General features: G+C 45.6%; 1 protein-coding gene across 5 annotated transcripts in view; it reads left to right on the top strand.

The window, feature by feature from the left end:
• The first annotated feature begins 1,001 nt into the window (after positions 1–1,001).
• The window catches only part of PTPRM (protein tyrosine phosphatase receptor type M), a 796,527-nt gene continuing 776,770 nt past the window's right edge, over positions 1,002–20,758 (top strand). For 2 of the 5 annotated variants that reach the window (XM_060613276.3, XM_060613283.3), the window contains exon 1: positions 1,002–1,553. In XM_060613276.3, the coding sequence (XP_060469259.1) occupies positions 1,481–1,553 (73 nt within the window). In that variant the 5' untranslated portion in view covers positions 1,002–1,480. The remainder of the gene's footprint in view (positions 1,554–20,758) is intronic. The other 3 variants (XM_060613278.3, XM_060613277.3, XM_060613280.3) reach the window with 2 other exon arrangements.

Here is a 20,758-nt window from a genome sequence, read left to right as displayed (position 1 = left end):
TCAGCGTGCTTGTTCTGAGGGAGATACGAGAACCACATTCCCCCCGCCCCCCTTGGTAATGTTACAAAGCGAACCTCTTGACTGAAAAACCGAAAGCTTTGGGATTAATAAAATAGTCATCCCAGGCACAAAATGGTAAGTGAAATATTCCAAGACATGGTGTGATTAATTTACCCACGCCTCCTCCTCACCCGTTCCCAAACACTCTGCACCTCCATCAGAAACCACGGGTTATGTCCAAAGCCTCGTTTCGGCGAGACCCCCGCCTTCGGTGCATTGCCCGCGGCTCGCTCCGGCCCACGCGGGGCTGCCTAGCGGCTGCGGGGGCTCCGGGGACGGGCGCGCGTGTCCCGCGAGGCGGGCCGGGCTGGCTGGCGCGCGGCAGGCTCGCGGCGCTCGCGGCTCCCGCTCCGCGCCCAGAGCCCGCCAACTTCCTTCCGTCCGCGGCCCCTCGGAGCCTCCCGGGTCTGCCGGCTCGCTCGTCTTCCCCCCCGCGGCGGCCGGGAGCGCGGGCCCTGCGACGCCGGGGCGCAGCCGGCCCCGCTCGGCGACACTGCTGCCGTCCGGCCCCGGGCGGCGGGGACGGAGCTTGCCTCGCCGCGCCCGCGGGGCCGCAGGCCGCTAGTCCCGCCCGCCGCTCGCACAAACTACTAGCGGCTCACGACCCGGGACAAACTTCTGGCTGAGGCGCAACCCTCGCACAGTCGGTCACCCTTCCGGAAGCCAGGCACAGAGCACAAGACGCGGCTGGGGAGAGGAGGGAGAGAGACAGAGGGTGGAAACAGTGTCGTCGCTCCTCTCCGCGCGGGTGACGCTGCACCGGCGGCGGCGGCGGCGGCGGCGGCCGCCCCCAGCCGAGCTCCCTCCCGGAGGCGCCGCGGCCGCCGAGCGCAGGGGCGCGGGCCGGCGGGGCTGGGCGCTCACGCCCTCTAGCGGGCCGCGGCGGCGCCGGGCGGCCGTGACGTGGGCGCTCCCTTCAGCCGGCCTGCGGGGCACCGCCAGTCAGTCGGGGAGCAAGAGCCCCGCGCGGAGCCGGCGCGGGCTCGGCCATCCGCGCACCGCCGCCCCCGGCGCTGGGCTCGTGGCTGGCGGCGGAGAGGGGGCGGGCAGGACGCACGCGCCCACCGCCACGGCTGCGGCCGGCGGCTCAGGTCCCGAGCAGGGGAAGCGGAGCGGCGGCGGGTGCAGGCGCCGGAACGGAGGGCGGATTTTGGCTCCGCGGGCGCGCCCTCCGCTCCCTCTCGCAGCCGCGCTGGACGCCGAGTGGAGCAGGCGGCGGCGGAGGAGGACCCAGGACCCCGACCACCGGAGCTGCTAGAGTTCGGACTTCTGCAACTGTTGGCACTTCGGGGCTCCGGCTCTGTTTTTGGCTGTTTATCTTTCTCTTCTGGCTGCCTGGAAACCCAAGCTCCCGTCCGCCCTCCGCCCTCGCGCGCCTACCCAGCGCCGCCTGGGAGCGGCCCGGCGCACACTCGGCAACATGAGGAGACTTGGGACTTGCCTGGCGACTTTGGCCGGACTTTTGCTAACTGCGGCAGGGGAGACATTTTCAGGTAAGCGGGACCGTTTGTGCCGCCGCCGGGGACGCGCGGGTCGGAGCGGGGGCCCGGGACGCCGGCAGCTCCCGGCGGGGAGAGCCCGAGGCGGGCGGCGGGTCCGGGTTGGGGGCGCGGTGGGCAGACACAGCTGCTGCCCGTTAGCCCGCGCTGGGCGAGGGGCCGGCGGGGATCGCAGGCATCGGCGATTCGGACGGCCGGAGAGAGCGTGCCCCGAGCACTAGCCTCGAAGCGGGGACCCCCTCCTCGCCCTCACCCCTCCCGGGCCTGGGCTCGTGCTCTGGCGAACCGCTGCTACTGCGAGTCCCTGGCCGGCTCGTAAAAGAACAGCAGAAAACTTTGCTTGAAGTTCGGCGCTGCAGCCCGGGGCCGCCGGGCGTGGGCGCTGCGCGATCCCTACGACCCGGAGCAGCGGCCGGGCCTGATTGCCGGTCCCCGGCTGCGCCCGTGGCGATCGTCCAGACCCGGTAGCAGCTCCGGTGGTGGCGACCGCCCGGCGCCCTGCGGTCCCTGCTGCCGCCCCCCAAGCCCCTCTCGGCCGGTGACCCCTGGCTCATCCAGACGGTTGCGTAGCAGCTCCGGAGAGCCTAGGCGGGCGTTCCTCGTCGGTCCCAGCGGGAGGACCCGGCAGCCCGGGAGGGAGAGGCCAGGATCCCAGGCCCCGGGCCAACGCGGCCTTGCGCCCTCAGGGCCCCATCTACCCGCTTTCGGCCCCCAGCGGAGCGCTGAGGCCAGTGGCAACTTGTTAACCCAGCCGCGCCGCCGAGGGTCCCAGGTGGGAAGGAAAGGGACTGTGCGTGCAAGTGTGTGTGTGAGTGTGCGCGCGCGTGGGTCTCCTAGCGCGGCCGGGGGCGTGCCGAGCCGGGAGGGGCCCCTCGCCAAGAGGACCTGTAGACTCCAGGCGTGTGTGTGTGTGTGTGTGTGTGTGTGTGTGTGTGTGGAGGGGGGGTGGTCAGGCGTGGGGCCCAACGCCGCGCAGTGTTAGGGGGTTTATCTCTAGGTTGCCATCAATACCTGGAGCACACACGTGGGTGGATGGGCCAGACTCGTGTACATTTGCACACTTTCTCATGTGTATTAGTTTCATTAAGGTCCACGTACAATGGTGGCGCTGGGCTTCTTGTTTTTAGTTAAATAAAAACCCCGCTATTTGAGCGTAAACTTGGGTTGCATAATAGGTTTGTATCATTATTAGGGAGGAATGAATAAGTTGGACCTTTTAAACGAATTTTTGGTGAAGGAGCTTTTCACTGACAGTAAAACGCGTATTCTAACCATCGGAGAGGTTTGGCTGTCTAGTCTGTGGTAACGTACAGTTTTACTTTTTTTGGAGTCCTGGGTTCACAGAGGCACAGACGCCTGTGTCCCATGTGTTGCTGAGCTACAGGACCCTTGACCACAGTTGGCCGGAGAGATGAGAATGAGATCGTGGTTGGCAGATTGCTCTGTGCTGTGAAATCCAAACTGTCAACTTCAATAAAGAAGTACCCTTTCCCTAAGTTTAATATTTCCTTAACTGTCTAGTAATTGCACGTGCTCCAGAGGGCTTAAAATGATACACTGCTGTCTGATATAAAATTGATGCAGATTTTGGCCTTATTAGCGAATTATGGAGTTAGACTCACCAGTTTTAGAGCCTTGTAACTCATTAGTGTTAGAAGCCAAATATGAGGGCCTTAGTGATGGTTTTCTCCTTATTAAGATTCATAAGTCCCTGCCTGGGATTTGTTAAAAGTTAAGCCTGTCGAATAGCGTTTGGGTGGATTTTTAAGTTGTGTGCAAGGGGATGGAAACAAATATTTATGTAGCTTATTTCAAGCATCACTCATTCATCATTAAAAAAGGACTTCAGCATTAGATAGGACTGGCCTGTGTCCTTGTTAAGGCTGATTTAAACTGTCAAACCCCAAGAAACTTTGACTAAAATTTAGCCATATTTTTTTTTTCAGAGGAAATAATATCATTCTGTTTGTGGGTGTGCTTACCTTTTGTTTGGAAAGCCAGAGTTATTCTAGTGTGTTAGTGGCTAAAGGGGAAAGGAAGGGCAATATCCGAGAGACTGCTTGGAAATGTTGAAATTCTAAGTATGTGAAGTTGGTAAATTTTGTGTGTGCGGCGATCAGGTATGTTGCCATGCATTATGGTTTTTTCTGTCCACTTTGCATTTTAGGTGGTATAGGCATGAGGCACTTAATGCTTTGAAAAGCGAGTTTCTTTGTGTATGCTGGGAAAGTTATGAGCAACAGTGATGCTTATTTCTTTTTAGGATTCTTCTGGAAATTGTAATAATTGGCTGCTTTTTTCCCCTGACACACCTTATGTGATAATCAGTTTTAGAGGTAAAGGAGATAGATTGTAAGCTCCTTGAAGGCAAAGTCAGTATTTTTTTCCTTCTTGATTCCCCATAAAACCCTTAACATGAAGCCTTAGATCTAACAGGCAATCACAATTTTTAGACTAGAACACTAACGTGAACGCTGACCATTTGCAGTCGCTTTGTATCTGAATTAACTTGACACAGAACGGAGGGAGAGGAATGATTGTAGGAAGTTGGACTTGACTGACATTTTTCTGCCTTTGCAATGAGTATTTTCCAGAAGGGGTTCTCCTTAGCTCACTCCAATGGCTTAAATGATGAGATTTTGTGTGAATGGTGGCGGGTTTTTTGTGTGACTAAGATTTATACACACGGGACTTTTCTCTTCCCTTTCTGCAGTGCTCATAATCTCGTGTCCTTTTCAGGAAGGACTGGAATTTATATATTTATTAATCATTTCTAGAGGTGGGCTATAGGGAATTTGGAGTCCAGAGATCAGAAATAGAATGCTAAACTTACTGGAAGAAAAAAAGAATTCAGTGTGTGGTTCATGTGGGCTTTATGTACTATAAACATGCCATTTAAAAAATGGTTTTCCATCTTTACAATTTCTAATTTGTTAATATTCTTGGAATTTCTAATGCCAGTATTCTTGTTGGAGGCTCACTTTCCTGCCTTCTAGGCTTTTAACGGTCATTAAAAATAACTTGTTGGGGCGCCTGGGTGGCTCACTTGGTTAAGCGTCTGACTTCGGCCTGGGTCACGATCTCACAGTTTGTGAGATCGAGCCCCGCGTCAGGCTCTGTGCCGACAGCTTGGAGCCTGGAGCCTGCTTTGGATTCTGTGTCTCTCTCTCTGTCTCTGCACTTCCCAGCTCATGCTCGCACTCTGTCTCTGTCAAAAATAAATAAACTTAAAAAAAAAAAAAAAAAAAAAAACTATTGTAAAAAGGAACACAAGTCAGCCTCAAGAAAGTTAAGTCATTTTACTTTTGTTTGAAATTCTCCTTTTTCATGTGAGAAGCCAAATAGCTGGCAGGTCATTCTTCTTTGACCCAATTTCTTAAAAGCCGAATTGTAATATATTTAATACAACAGAGTATTTAGTTTTACATTATAATGGGACTGATGTGTTAAGTTCTCTTAAAACTCTGGTTTGCAGAGATAGAAATACAAGCAGATCTGGCCCTTTGTTTCTACCACAGTATTTGGAATAAATTAAACCTTACCATATCCTTGTGAATTTGGGGCTCTTGTGGAAAAGTTTATTTTAAAAATACTCTTTAAAGGCTATTTGTGGGAAAAACAGCCAACATCTGAATAAAAAGTCTATAGTTTAGTCGGCAGTCCTGTACCAGTGTTTCATTTCTTAGTTTTGGACTTTGGTGAGGGTTATGTCAGATGTAAACATTAGGAGAGGCAGGTGAAGCGTTGTACTTGGAAGCTGTACTATTTTTTGCAGCTTTCTTGTAAGTCTAAGCTTATTTTAAAATACAAAATATTAAGGTACACTTTATAAAGAGTGGGAATAATTTGTTGAGCATTGTGACTTATTTTTCTTTTTCAGGTAACTATAGTCATGACACTTTATATTTTTATGGTGCTTTAACTAGATTGATAATTCATGTGATGGAAATACTTCAAATTTAGATCAGTGAGCATGAAAGAAATATGCGTAGAAAATTACTCTAACATTTTTAGTGTTATGTGTATGTAAAGAAGTATTTACTGCTTGAGCGTAATAAATTGTGCCGATCTGGAAAATTACAGGTTTTAGTCTTTCATGTTTCCAACGGGTTATTATACAGTTTTTCAGAAGTGAAGTTACTTACATATCATGATGTATGGGTAAGTATGTATATAACTTGAGTAATAATAAAAGTTCTGAAAGAACTTTCCTTAATGGACAAATAATCCAATTTGTGTCTTCAGATTATATAAACACTGGATGAAAGAAGCAAAACCTTTACTTTTGGCAAAAGTTGGTTTTAGAATTTAAATATTTCCGTGGCAATTCTGTAAAAGTTGATGGCTTATTCAAATTTTTCCATGATGGTTCCATAACAATTTTAGTAACATTCCAAGAACCGATTGGTTGTATGTGTCTGTTTTGGTAGAGGAATCGTGTTTTGGATTCGGTATTGTTTCCTTTCAGTTTTCATTTCAGGTTTCATCAACTTTTCTAGAATGAGCATGTATTATCTGAATCTCCTAAGACTTAGCTTTCAGCGAGGGGTCAGGCACGTTGATAAGTAGTTACATATTTGTTCAGCAGTATAACATTTTTCTTGAGGGTGGTGTCTACCCTCCCAGGCTTTTTAGTTTAATTTTGAGCTTCTTGGCTCTGAAGACCAACTTTCCCACCAACTTTCTTACAGTTTCGTCTCTCAGTTGCTTATTATCTCCACGAACGTAACACATTAATAAGCTCATTTTGTAAGTGAGCAAAGGTTTCATTACTAACGTGTTTCAGACTCAGTAGTGAAACATTTAAAAAGATCCAAAATAATAGAAGCCTCCCATCATAAGAGGGTGCAGCTTCTCGGGTTCCTAAAATCTTGCTGTGGTTTCCAGTGTAGTGGCCAGAAAGCCCGAGCTTCTTCTGTGGCTCTGAAAAACCCAACAGAGAAAAGTAAGTAGGGGCTGGTGTTGGGCGGGGAGCAGGAAAGGGTTAGTCACCAACCTTGGGAGTCTGTAGTGCCCCCGCCATTGAGTAGAAGTGTGTAAGAGACAAATAAAAGAAGAAAACAGGCGTGAGAAGAAAAGTGTTGTGTGCTCAGGCATCAGTGACATTAGTTCTGGAGGTCCTAGCAGAGGAGGGTCGCTGCCCTTACACCCTCCTTGCTCTTAAGGATGGAACTTGTGGAAAGGAAAGGAAAGGTAATCAAAAGAGTGACAGGTAGGTTGTTCTTACATCCTGCACCTCAGCAGCTTTAGGTGGCCTTGGGGAGGGCCTGGGGGGTATTGAGCCAAGTGTTGATGGCAAGCCGAGTTTAAATCTGCACTTCTTAAAACTTGGTGTGCCCCAGGAGCACCTGCAGTGGCCCTTCCCAGTGTTAATTTCTAGGGCTGAGCTATGGCGATTGTAAGGTGGAAGGTTCATGGAGGGTCTCACAGCATCTCACCACGTAATCCTGGTTTGTGGCCACGTTTTGGGACATGTTGATCTAAAAAAGCAGTTCTTAAAGTGCTGTCCTTGGACCAGCAGCGTGAGAGCATCCCTTTGGAACTTGTGAAACACGCCTGACTCTTGGCCCCACCCAGACCTGCTGAATCTGAAACTGGAGGAGGGTTTCAGGCTGCTGTCTGTGTTGCAGGAAGCCCTTGAGAGCGTTCAGATGCTTGTAAGAACTACTTTTCCCGAAGAGCCAGGATCCTCATTTTGCAATGTCAGCCTACCTTGACAAGAGTTGAAAGAGAACCATGGGTAAAAATAGAAGTCACGTTCATGCACTTATTGGCCTCCTGATGAACACAGCCAAAATTATGAACAGGCTGACGTGACCGTGCTATGATTCTCAGCCTCTTAGGTGAAACCGCCAGTGTGACATTTCAAAAGATAGTCTTATCTGGGGAAGATATTGGAGCCAGCCATTTGTTAAAACTTAAATGAAAAAGTTTTCTGTAATTTTACTTCAACATAAAGTTTTAATTAAAATTTGTGGTAATGATTAGCCACTGGAAATTTTTCTGGGTGGATATTGTGTGTAGAAGGTATTTGTTGGTTTGTTGTAATAAGTGCACAGCCCAATGTGTCTGTAAAATAATGCCTTTCGTTCAAGTAAATATGGAGCACTTCCTGTTTGTAAAGCCCCTTGACAGGGGAGCATTGGGAGGGGTGGTAGTGGGCAAAGATAAGAAACATACAGTTATGATGCTTTGTCCATTTATGAGAAGTTTCAAAACCCACTGAAATAGAATAGAAACAGTTCTGTCTTTGGAGAGCACTGGAAATTAATGTACGTGAAATCTGGAGTTTCAATGTGGAAATCAAAGGAAACTGTGCCTTTGGAAATGAACTCAACTTCCAGATAGAAAAAGGGTTTTCATTACCCTTCTCTTCAGGGTACCGCCAGTGCATATCCGAAAATAGAGCTGATTTCTGTTTTCCGCAAAAGACAGACATCGCCGTCTCTGTCATTTAACACCCCAGGTAACTAAAAGCGCTCGGCACGTTATTTAACAGATTTATCTTGACAATGTTGTCACCAGACTTTCCGAGAATCAAGGCGCCGAGTGCTCTCCACAAGGCAGGCTGGCCTCCTGCTTCCTGCTCCTCCTGCTTCCTGCTCCTCCTGCTTGTGATCCAGAGCTGATCACTAGGTGTAGCTGCATCCTTAGACCCACCTGCCTGAGCCGGGAGAGGCCCAGCCTTACCCACCTAAGGCTTCCTGCTCCCATTTACTTACAGCTGAAGGAAGGATGCTGTTTAGCGCACCTTCCTCTGCCTGTCCGCGCGTCTTACTCTTTTCTGTAAGCTTAAACTCTTTCACGGAAGTTTTGGTTCCAGTAGTTGTAATCTTTAGTTTGTTGTGGTGCAGCCCTGACCCAAAGGCAACTTTAAACCGGTCTGTGATCCTCTTTCTCGTTTTTCTCTTTTGCTGTATCATATGTTGCTGCTATTCTATATATAGCAGCGGGGCTAGAAGAAGTAGTGTATGTCTGCCAACTAAGTGAGAGTTCGTCTTCACCTGTGGCTGTGCTCCATCAGGCCTTTTAGCAGCAGCCCAGAAAGAGGCAGTGGGGTGTAGAGCCAGGGGCAGGTATGTATCATCGGTGGGAAGTGGCTGTGGGCTGTTGCTTACTTAGCCTGCGAGAGATTACTTCTGTGGCATTGCGGTTTAGGTTTATAGTTGGGGAAGTCCTTACAATTTGCACTGGAAATCTGATCCAGTTAATTTTCCTGCTTACAACGCGGAGGACTAATGAGTCATTAAACACTTTTTATATGAAGCTCAAGTGTTGGAAGCAAGGGGAAGGCGGAGGATAGGATGGAAGGCAGGGTCACTCACTTTATATCTGGGGCTGATGGGGGGGGGGCGTGACCTCGAAGGCCAGAGAGCAGTGATTGCAGCATGTGAGGGAGAAGATGAATGAGAGCAGAGTTGTCAGGGACTTGTCAGAACAGATGAGTTTTTGGCATCTCCCTTGGAGGAAAAGGCCACCGTTTAACAGAGTGATTTATTTCAAAATGCAACAGCCTAAGCAGAAGCAAAGCATTTACTTTTTATGGGCGGCAAAGCATAAAAGCTTATAGAGCATCAGTTTGTTTTCAGATGGGTGAATATTCATTTTGATCTCTTTCCTAGTCGATATGCAGAAAGCAGATTTATTGCACTGAAGGAGGAGAATGTGTTTTAGTTTGTATCACCGTGGAAGGCAGAGACCCCATTCCTTCTCCCCAGCTTCTAGCTGTGGAATCCAAGCAGGTTCACAGGAAGGCTGCTGACAGCAGGTGACAGGGAATTGGACCACACCCTATTGGCAGTCGGTGTTCCATGGATCCTATTAGGTCTCTTTTCTCAGTTGGAGTGTCTTGAGCTACTTTAAATCATGTCCCAACCACATGCTTGAGATGACCTCATTGTACATTCTCTGGATACAAAATTATGAAGTAGCCTAAAGCATTACCTTTAAAATAAATTATACTGATAATATATAAAATAAAAATCAAATCACTGAGCAATGTTTAGCGTGTATTAATGTGTATCAATCACTTAATATATTTGTGGAATGAATATGGGAATGAATTAAATTCTCTTGGGGAAGAAAAATATAAAATGACTTATACTTACTACGTGTTTTTTTTTTTTTTCCTATCAAGTTTAGCTTTTTGAGCATCTGGCATAACTTTAATAATAGGCCCAGGCTATGGATTTCGTGTTTGGTACCCTTAGCAATTTATAAGCATGTAGATAGTATTTAGTTGCTAAGTTTGGAGGAGAAAGTGTTACTTTTTGTTACCTGAATATATGAAAGTTAAACTGTAATTTTATCATGTATAATATAAATGTATTAATCAGGTACTGTTCTAAAGCAGAAGTTTGCTAAAATTGGAATTTATCATATGGTAGGTTTATCGTGACTCTAGGAGGGTTTGATTTTAGTCACTGGTAAATTAAAAGAACCGTGGTCTCACCAGTAAGAAGGTTCCATAACAGGGTGTCATGTATATTATCTCTGCTGGTTTTATTTCTGGTACCGAATGAAATGAATTATACTTAGAGCCCACTTTCGCACGTTAACATCCAGCTCATCTTCAGTAGAGCCGGCATGCTCTGGTTCCTTTTCCATTCGGTATGGTATACACTCAGGTGATGAAACTTCATAAAACGAGGTCACCTTGACAACAGTCTCATAAACTGTGTTCTCTGCTTCCTTGACTTTTGAAATCTAGACCACTGAATATGGTGTGAGATCTCCACAATTATCCACTGGCATGATGGCCTGTGTGTGTGTTATGGGAGTTCTTGCCCTATTTTCTCAGTCAGTTACCATTTTCGTCCTATTTGCCTGGGTTTTCAGGGAGCCCCTCCTTGTCTTCCAGCAGGGGGTCACTGTGCAAGCATGTCCTGTGTTGCTGACCCTCAGAAGGTTTGGAGTGGGGGGATGCTGGGGCCCTGCCTGGCCGTGGAGGGCCTTTGACAGCTGGAGGATGTTGAGGCTTTGACGTCAGCTGTGGGTTCCTTGGGATTTGGAAAGAAGGGCAGTTCTCCCCCCCCCCCCCCCCCCCCCCCCGCAGATCAGGTGTTCCTGATTTTGGAACAAGGCTTCTGAATTGCCTTGTGGCCTTGGGTATGCTGTTGAATTTTTCTGAGTCTTCGTTTTCTTTCTGGAAAAGTACCTTGCAGGATTATCATAAAGACTAATCAATGCCATGACATTAGGAGGGCTCTTGAGGTGACAGGGTTGTGTCTGTGTAGTCATGAGGAAGAGAGGAGATTGGTCAGTTCTGCACTGTCCATGTCCATTGTGGGTTTAACCATGTGAACCCACTGTTCTTGTAAGTCAGAAACGGTCGACTATTGACAGTTTCATATAGTTCAAACTAATAGGTTCCCTTTCTGGGTCCAAGGGGTTGATAGTGGTCATACCTGGAGGCTGTAAAAGTGACATGTATGTCAGTGTGGTTATACACATATATGTGTTATAAATACGTGGCCAATATTGTGTTTTAAAAGGAAAAAAAAAGCTGAAAGTAGCAAAGTGATCACCTCGAATTGGAACCGTGCAAAGCCAACACTACTCAATAGCACGGAAGGTGGTACTCCACCCGTGTTCAAGTCACATGAGGCTCCTAGACTCATATTCCTGGCCCCACAGACCCACTGAGTCAGAATCTCTGGAATGGGGCCACAGAAACTGGTGGAGAAACATCTCAGATAATCTTGATGCTTGTAAAAGTCGAAAGACTACTAGCAAGAAAATAGCAGTGGCTCACAGACCATGCCCTTTGGAGAACTTCTCACATCTTCTCCAGTTAGTGTTAAGAAATCATCTAAAGATCATCACATGGATTTTTAGACCAAAGTATCAATTGACTGAAGAGTATTTCTTTTATGAAGCAGAGGCTTTCTGGTATCAGAAGAAAACATGAATTATGAAACAAGGCATTTTATAGAAACTTGGCTGTTTTGTACCCTTCTTTCAACTTGGTGACCTCTAGTAAATGTGCTGTCAGTCTGGAATTTTTAGGATATAATAAAAGAATAAAGACATTTCAGGGTAATCAGAACACAGTGACTTTACATCTTCAGATTTGCAGCTCTGAACCGCATTTTGAGATGACTCACTCATAGAAGAGAATGAGACAAGATGGCATTGGGAATAATATTTTCCAGCACTTATTCCTTTATATCATGTTCACTGAAACATGGACACTGTAGAATAATTGGTCTTAGGGGCCCCATAAGGGGGCCAAAAGCTTGGCATTTTGATTGTAGTAGTTCCTAAAAGACTCACAAACCTCAAAATGGGAATACCAGTCTGCTAAAGGCAGTTGAAATTTCTACCAGCTCATCATTTTGACCAAGGAAGAAAGGTGCTTGTTGAAATGTCATGTCTGGGAGAGGTGGCTCATTAAGTCATCTTAATATGACATCCCCAACTAGCTGTCACCTTGATAAGTTGACATCCTTAGATGTCAGATTTCTTACTCGTTAAATAAAGACATTCGATTCAAGGATCTATAAGGTCTCTCCAATCACTTAGAGTATGAGGATTGTCATCTTAGTTCACATTAATTTGTCGGATAGCATGGTGTTAAAAGAGTGAGACCTGGATCAATGGGGTATTTTTGGTAGATGAGGCTGGGAGAAAATTGGGTCCAATCTAAAAGAGTACCTGATACAGCATGAAGTTGCTTGTTAGAAGGAAGTTGGAGGAATGTCTGAATGATTTTAGATGCTTCCCACATTTGCTGTAGCTGCCTCTGCACAAATGAAGCTCATTCTTTTCCTCCATGCAGAGAATGTATTTGCCATTCATAGGTGCCACCAAAGGCTTTGCTGCAACCAGACTGAAGTCTGTGATTTTCTACTTAAATTGTGGCAACAGAGATAAGCCTCATTTCGGGGGCTTGGAATTGATAGTAATAAGTGATAGTCGTGTATTGAGCACTAATTATGTGCTACGTACCGTGCCGAGAGAATATGATATTTTCAAACCCATTGCTGCGCAGTAGCTAATAAAAGCTTGGCTGAGAGCAGGGATGAGAGCTTTGGGAGGTAAAGCCGTCTCCGTTTCTAACAGAGTGGGTCATCTGGGCGTAGGGTATGTGCACCATACATCCTCCCTCCCCATACACACAGGTGCAGAGTGGCCTTTTCCTGATTTATGCTTTGATTTGATGCTATTCCTCTGTAGCGAGGTGTGCTCTATGCAAAAGTGTTTCTGATGGAGTGTCGTTTCAACATCTTCTGATGTTTCAGGACATGCTGTGGAATCTTTATAATGGCCTTCTGGGGAGATTTCCTCCTGGGTCTTAGTTCCAGGAAAAGGTGTGACTCTTCTGTGCCCTTAGTTTCTTCTTGTGGACATAGAATTGTATAACCCATCAAGTTTTCCTCTTTATGTTGGCTGTTAGAAAGCCAGATTCAAATGTGTGTTCTGTGATGGTAAGAACATTTTTGAACCGGAAAACCTCAGTTAAAGCTGGCCTTCATTGGGGCGCCTGGGTGGCTCGGTCAGTTGAGCATCCGACTTTGTCTCGGGTCATGATCTCACGGTCCGTGGGTTCGAGCCCGCGTCGGGCTCTGTGCTGACAGCTCGGGGCCTGGAGCCTGTTTCGGATTCTGTGTCTCCCTCTCTCTCTGCCCCTCCCCTGTTCATGCTCTGTCTCTCTCTGTCTCAAAAGTAAATAAACGTTAAAAAAAAAAAAAAAAGCTGGCCTTCACCAAACGGGGAATTTGTTGGCCCTCGTGACAGAGGAGGCTGTGTGTAGGCACAGTTGGTCCCAAAGGCTCAACACAGACATTGGGGTTCTGAGCCTTCTTCTGTAAACATCTTTCCTCTTTATGTGGTGTTTCGAAGGGGTCATAGGCTGAATCCTCCAGCTCTAAGCCTAGTGGGAAGAGAGATTCTGTCCCCCCAAAGTACAGACCACTTCCGCTAGTGGGCTCACTGAGTCAGCTCCTATCACCTGTTTCCACTTTAACCTCATGCTCTGCTTGACCTGCCCACTGGACCAGGCATGTGGCCAGCTCACATGGACCACATAGACCAAGAGTGAGGAGATGGAAGTTTCTCCATGGAGAAATGGGTTCTGTGACCAGTTGAAGAGAGTGGATGCTGGGTGGGCAAAAAGCGGTAAAATGTCCAGAGTGACATTCTGTGCAATAGAACCTTGTATCCGATTTCTTTTTCTGACCTGATGCTTAATCTCCTGTTCGCTTTTCTCACTTCATTCTAATGTATCTTGCTGTATTTTATGTGTCATAAATGCACTAAATCTTTGGAACTAAGTGGTGGTAACAAAGTAAATGAGTTCCAAATCTTAACATCAGGGTCAGTTCAAATGCAACTTTGGTGTGTGTGCATTTGTTTTACTTCCTAGTGACACCATAGAACACATTCAAAGCTCACTCACTGAAGAACACAGGTAGGAAGATGGTAGGGGTGGTTATTATAGCCCAGTGTAGTACTTCTCCAACTTATTTTTTAAAGCATCAGAATATTTTCATTAAGCAAAATTTTACATAGGTGGAAAAGCATAACAATATTTTGGTTAAACAAAATTTTATATGAGAAGATTAAAACAAAAGATTCCCCAACTTGGGAAGCAAGGTATAAAGGGTGGTTATTGCTGTGTAACAAAGCTCCCCAAAACTTGGTAGCTTAAAGCAACAAGTTTTCTGTTTTGTTTTTTTTTTTCTGTTTTTTGTGTTTTATGGGGGGAAAGTCTGGTGAACTAAACTGGGATTGGTAAACTTTATGTAAATGTCTTTACTTAGGTGACCTTGGCTGGGCTCTCTTGCTGTTTTGGGGTTGGTTGACTGTAGGCTGCTGTAGGGTAGCCTTGGCTGCCTCTCCTCCTTTATTTTCCAGCACGCAGAGTTTCCAAAGAGAGTGGAAACGTGCCAAGGCCTTTTGGCTTATGCTTGGGAAGGGCATGTTGTCCGTTTTACCTTGTTCTTCTGGTCAAAGCCAGGCCAGCCTAGAGCAAGGGTAGGGAAATAGACCTCAATCGTTGGTGTATGGGGCTGCAGGACCACATTGTAAATAGGGTGGATACAAGGAGAGGTGGAGAATTAGGCCCCACATAGGGTCTGCCAGGCCCCAGTGCCTGTGCTTTGAGATGCCTCTGCTTTGTAGAGCATAGTTGGGAAATCACTGGCAGCATGAGAAAAAAGGAATTTAAGACTGAAAGATCTGTATTCAGGGTCCACCCTGACACTGTCATCTGAAAGGGAAGCTGTTTAATCCCAGTGAACTCAGTTCCTTGTCTGTAATTAGGGTCATTCAGTGGTATTCTGATTCATAGGTTTGCCGCTAAGATCAAATATGATAATGGGCTGTATAAAAAGAAACTTTTACAAACTGTTGTATCTCGGGGTATTCTGAAGGTGATCATAGACCGATTAAGCCTGAGTTCTCATCCTGGCTGTGTCATTTATCAGTTGCGAAAGTCACAGTGCCTCTCGGAGCCAGTTTCTTTATCTGTAAAGAGGGGATGACATCTGCCTCCTTGGTCATCCTTTGGAAAACATAGTGCCTGGTCTGTAAAGAGCTGTTGTCATCGTCCTTAGAGCCCTACGACCACAGAATAACCTTCAGTGTTTGTCTTGTGTGTTTCCTTTCTGTCTGCAAACCCCAAAGGGTGTGGTTCCCCCAGTTCCAGGTTTTCTTCCATTTGTAATCCAACTCATAAAGCAGCTATTTCCTCTGGCTTCCCAAGGGCCAGGGCAAAGAAAATAGGAACATCGCATGCCACCTACGTGTGGGTCCTTTACATGTTATTTGCTACCAAAGCAGTCCTCTAAGGTACAAATGGTGGCACTGTCATGTTGCGGTTTACGGAACTGCGGCCCTAACATGTGTTAAGGTGTAGCCCAGACGGTGGATACAGCACTGTGGACCCCAAAGGGCTCTGTTCCTCCAGTGCCTCTTAAGATCAAACCTTGTGCTCTTCTCCTTGCCTGCTGGGCCCAAAGCACGTGGCATAATTTCCAAGTGTGCTTAACCTGTTTGGTACAGTTTCTCATTTTGATCTTAAAAACAGTTGTGAAGTTGGCTTAGCTTGCAGTGCACTGTGGCTATTTTTCAGCCCTCTGAAATAGTAAATTAGAAGAAAAAGTACTTGGCTCCTAAGTAACTGGAATGAAACCAATTGATTAGAGACACTATCCATATTTTTCACCAGCAGAGGAGGGCAGAATGTTGTCTTCTCTGGGGTTTCAAATCCTCTGAATTATGTTTTTATAATTTCTTTGTGTTTTGTGGGGAGGAGTGTTAAATCCTTTGTAAATCTCTCATCTGTGTGTGTTAGCAGTCTCAGGGGCAAAGTGCCACTAAGGTCAGCGACGATTTATTTTTAGACCTTTCCCTGCAGGTGGAGGTGGGCCGGCCTTTGGAGATTGATGTTAATTACCTTCTGTGGAACAAATTGCATTTTCTTTTGAGGTTGGACAAAGACAAAAGAAGCAAGTAGATCCATATTTGAAGGACCTTTTTTTTTTTAATCTGAGAGAGACAGAATGTGAGTGGGGCGGGGGCAGAAGAGAGAGGGAGAGAGAGAATCCCAAGCAGGTTCTGCACTATCAGCACAGAGCCCGATGGGGGGCTCAAACTCAGGAACCATGAAATCATGACCTGAGCTGAAGTCAGATGCTTAATGGACTGAACCACCCAGGCACCCCAGTATTTGAAAGATTTAAGAGCATCTAATGAGTTGGGTCTTACTGTAGTCACCATGAAAAAGAACTCTTTGGTATATAATATTTTACAGTGATTATGTGCATTGCTTAAATCACTTTTTTTTCAACATTGTTAGAGATAATTACACCAAAATAGAGTGACTAAATATTAAAAGAATATTAGCATCCTTCACAGTGATTTAAAAAAGTTCTGGGGCGCCTGGGTGGCTCAGTCAGTTAAGCATCCAACTTGGGCTCATGGTTCATGGGTTTGAATCCTGCGTCCAGCTCTTTGCCGACAGCTCAGAGCCTGGAGCCTGCTTCAGGTTCTGTGTCTCCCTCTCTCTCTCTGCCCCTCCCCCACTCATGCTCTGGCCTTTTCTGATTCTCTCATAAATGAATAAACATTAAAAAAATTCTAAAAACATTAAACAACTCTGGATTTAGATTTTTCACCAAAATCATTTGTGAAATGATGATGACTGTCAACAGATGCATATTTATTTCATTTTATTCTTACTTTGGGCAGCTCTCTGAGCAGCTGGAGGTGAAACGAGGTGGTGTGGTCATTGTTAAGGATGAGAGAGATCCTGGGAACGGACCTCGGGGCTCTAATGTTGGCTCCTGCTCTCGTGTGGCATGTGATTTGGGTCTGGTCTCCTAATTGTGACTCAAGTCACAGTAGAATAAAATGGATATTAAAATAACTGCTTAGGGGCGCCTGGGTGGCTCAGTCGGTTGAGCATCCGACTTCGGCTCAGGTCATGATCTCGCAGTTTGTGGGTTTGAGCCCCGCGTCGGGCTCTGTGCTGACAACTCAGAGCCTGGAGCCTGTTTCAGATTCTGTGTCTCCCTCTCTCTCTGACCCTCCCTCGTTCATGCTCTGTCTCTCTCTGTCTCAAAAATAAATAAACAATAAAAAAAACTGCTTAAAGTACCTACAGAGATTGCGAGGATCCAATGAAATAATTTAAAAACCTGCTTTCTCACCCGTGAAGTCCTGGCCATGGCCAGCTGCCTTTGCCAGACACACCCTTGTTTGGCTTTGTTCCTGAGTTTCCGCTGGAGTTGGGACGCTGTGTGGGGCTGACCTGTGTTCCTCCCCCTGCCCCTGTGGCCCTCCTGCTAGGCCTGCTTTTGGTGAAACAGAAAAGCTACCAGCCACCAGGTGATTGTTCTCTGTCTCTTTATAAATGGGAAATTGCTATTAAGTTGGCTTTTTGTTTTTTCCTCTTGGGATGCTTTCGGAATGCATATTGTTTTTTCTGTGCTGGACCCAAGGTTATTCTTTCATGCTTCAGTTCTATAGATTAAAATCAAGCACAGGGGTGAAAAATCCTCAAAGACTGGAGGTATTTGCAGGGCGCATTCTTTTCCAAAGAATAACTACGATATATAAATAATGACCTAGGACTAAGAGTGAGAATGAGGTAGGATGAAGTCTTCCTACCATAGCAAGTGGCTGTGCCTTCTATGCCAGAGGACTGATGGGTGAGCTCTGTGTTGGGGCCCTGGGATGTGCTAGGTACTGAGGATATGAGCATGTCCAAGATGAGGGTTGGCTCACAGGAGCTTACAGGAAAGCTCGAGGGGCACACAGGCAAGTTGAAGGCAGGCCTGGCAAGGGAGCTCACAGCTGAGCGTGCAGAAAGAAGGAAGGACCTTGAGTGAGAGCTCTCCAGTGGTCAGCTCACACGGTCCAGGGTTGCAGGTTTCCAGTGGAAACCAGGCACTGCCCCAGAGGCCTGCGGGCACTATTCAGGGTACTGTTCAGAGGGATGGGAGAGGGTACTATTCAGGGTACTATTCAGAGGGATGGGAGAGGGGTGACCTCTAAGTATTGTCTTTAAAGGTTTTGAAGTTTTTTTTCTCTTAGATGGGACACTTGCTAAGCAGGTGGTTTTTTTTTGTTTTTAATTGAAGTGTGATTGACATACAATATTTCATTAGTTTCAGGTGTACGATGTATAGTAATTTGACATTTATATACATTATGCAGTGATGACCATAATAAGTCTAGTTATCACCTGCAAATGAGTTTTTGAGGTAGTGGCGATGCAGAAGGGGAGAGGCCTGGGAAATTGGAAAGAGGAACAGACTTCATAGTTGTTGTTGTTGTTGTTTTTTCTTTGAATTAGAAGATCATGTTGTTGGTGACTTGGCATCTTTCCCTTCAGTCTCCATGCAGTAGATCTTATCTGCTGCTGTATTTAAGGATGAGCTTGTATAGGATGAGAATTTGGCCAGAAGTAGGAAAAGTGTGGGGTGTTGGGGGGAAATTTGGCTTGTTATTCCCATGCCTGATGTCACGGCCCCAGGCTTTCTCTTTTTCTTGTTCCCCGTCCTCCATGTTCATCTCGTATAGTAGGTGGGTTTTAAGAGACAGTGGTGAACTAAACAGGTATCCATATCCCACTGCACCATCACCACTCCTACTGTATTGGAATTATCAGAGGACAGGTACTTGGCATCCTACTTCTCCTCTGAAGGGTGTGGGCAGGACAGTGACTATTGACAGAAAGAAATGGTGAGTGAAAGTTTAACCACTACCATGTCTGTGTCCGGCATTGGTTGGTGCTCTATGGACTTCATTTCTACTCAGCACAGCAGTACTTAAGGGGAGAAGTATTAGAACAAAAGGAAAAGTAATGCTTATTGACTAAATGCCTAGGCATTATTTTATGTACTTTTTTATAAGTATTACCTAATTTAATACTGATAACCACCTAAATTACCCCCATTTTACAAGCCAGGAAATAAACTCAGAGGCTAAGCAAAGTGCCCGAGCTCAGACAAACTGCAAGGGCAAAGCTGGAGCCTGAACCTGAAGCGGCTAAGCCACAGTGACTGCCAGTTCTTTGTATCAGACACAGTTAGAAGCACTCTGCACACACCATGAACTTGAAATGTTTCTTTTCAAGACCCAGGGTTGAAGGATGGATGCTCCAGATGAACAGGGCATTAGGCCCTGAATTGCAGAGTGAACGGACAGAGGAAAATGCCAACTCTTGGGACACTTAGGCTGGCCCCAAGTGGGAGGATGACTCAAAACAGAGTCAACAGATGGGTTTACTCATTATGGAGACTATGTTAAAACATAGCCAACAGAACTGTTAGAGTCAGGAACAAAAGAAGGGATAGGTAATGCTTACTGAGATCTTGGTCTAGAGGAATGATTTCCTTGAGCCAGGAGCCGATGCTGGTAAGTTCCAAGGTCTGTAGGCCACTGACCCTGGGTAGTCTTCTAACTTCACGCTTGTGTCTCCAGTCAAGTGATTTAAAAAAATTGGACAATTCCTTGAAAATTGATAAGTTCACATCTGAAATTTTTCATCATAAATTTATACAGTTGAGAAGGAGGGAATTTAGGCTGTATGGTAAATATTGACATTTTAATATAAAACAACAATCTTTTAAAGCATCCTTCAGAAACAGCATCAGAATACCAAAGAGATTTGATTCTCTCCATTGTCCATTTAAAAATACATGAACAAGCTTGTATTTAATTGAGAGACATTTTACATGCTTAATTTTTCTTCTTTAACTGCTATTTACATTTTATTTCCCCATAGAATCTTATCCTATTACAACATGTTTAAGCTTGAGAGTCTTTTAGTGATTACTTATCAAACTTCTCTGCAACAAAAATGTGTATAAATTGAGATTTTAATTCTGTCTTTAATTTTATGGGACCATAAAGCAGTAAGTGCTAAATTTTATCTAGTTGAATTGTCACTCTCAAATTATTTGGATACAATTGAATCATGGTTGAAATTTATTGGAATAGTATTTTAGGTATCAGCTGGGTTTTAAAAAATAGTTAATGTAGCTGTGGATAGACATTATTTACCATTAAATGGGGTTAAACCTAAATTCTATTTTCAGCTTGCATTTTTATAAATCTGTGTTGAGAATTCTTTCATATAAATAGGTAGAAAGGACTAGAGAATTGCTATACCTGTTCCACTTTGAATTCTTTTCAAGTTATATGCCAAGATCCCCATTGAGTTATAACATTAGAAATTATTTGTAATGACCAGTGTGATTACTTTCATTCTTGACCATATTCAAAGCAAAAAATTGGAAACCAACTATTCAGTAAGGGATTTTTTTCCAGTTATGCACCTTCTCCTTTGCTGGTGAGTAATCCAAGCAGACCGTCTAAACCAAGATTTATCACTACCTATTAATTACACCTGTTATTTTTATTTAAAAAATTTTTTTTAACGTTTTATTTATTTTTGAGACAGGGAGAGACAGAGCATGAGCAGGGGAGGGTCAGAGAGAGGGAGACAGAGAATCTGAAACAGGCTCCAGGCTCTGAGCTGTCAGCAGAGTCCGACGCGGGGCTCGAACTCACGGACCGAGAGATCATGACCTGAGCCGAAGTCGGCCGCTGAGCCTACTGAGCCACCCAGGTACCCCCATACCTGTTATTTTTAACCTAAAGCCACCTTGTTTAACCCAGAAATAAAGAACAATCCAGAAATTGTTGTGAAAATAAAAATTAATATAAATTTTAACGTATTTTAG

The sequence above is a fragment of the Panthera onca genome, chromosome D3 (genome assembly GCF_046562875.1).
Source record: "Panthera onca isolate mPanOnc1 chromosome D3, mPanOnc1 haplotype 2, whole genome shotgun sequence".
NCBI lineage: Eukaryota > Metazoa > Chordata > Mammalia > Carnivora > Felidae > Panthera > Panthera onca.
The sequence above is the reverse complement of the archived record's forward strand: the minus strand, read 5'-3'. Positions and strand labels throughout refer to the sequence as shown.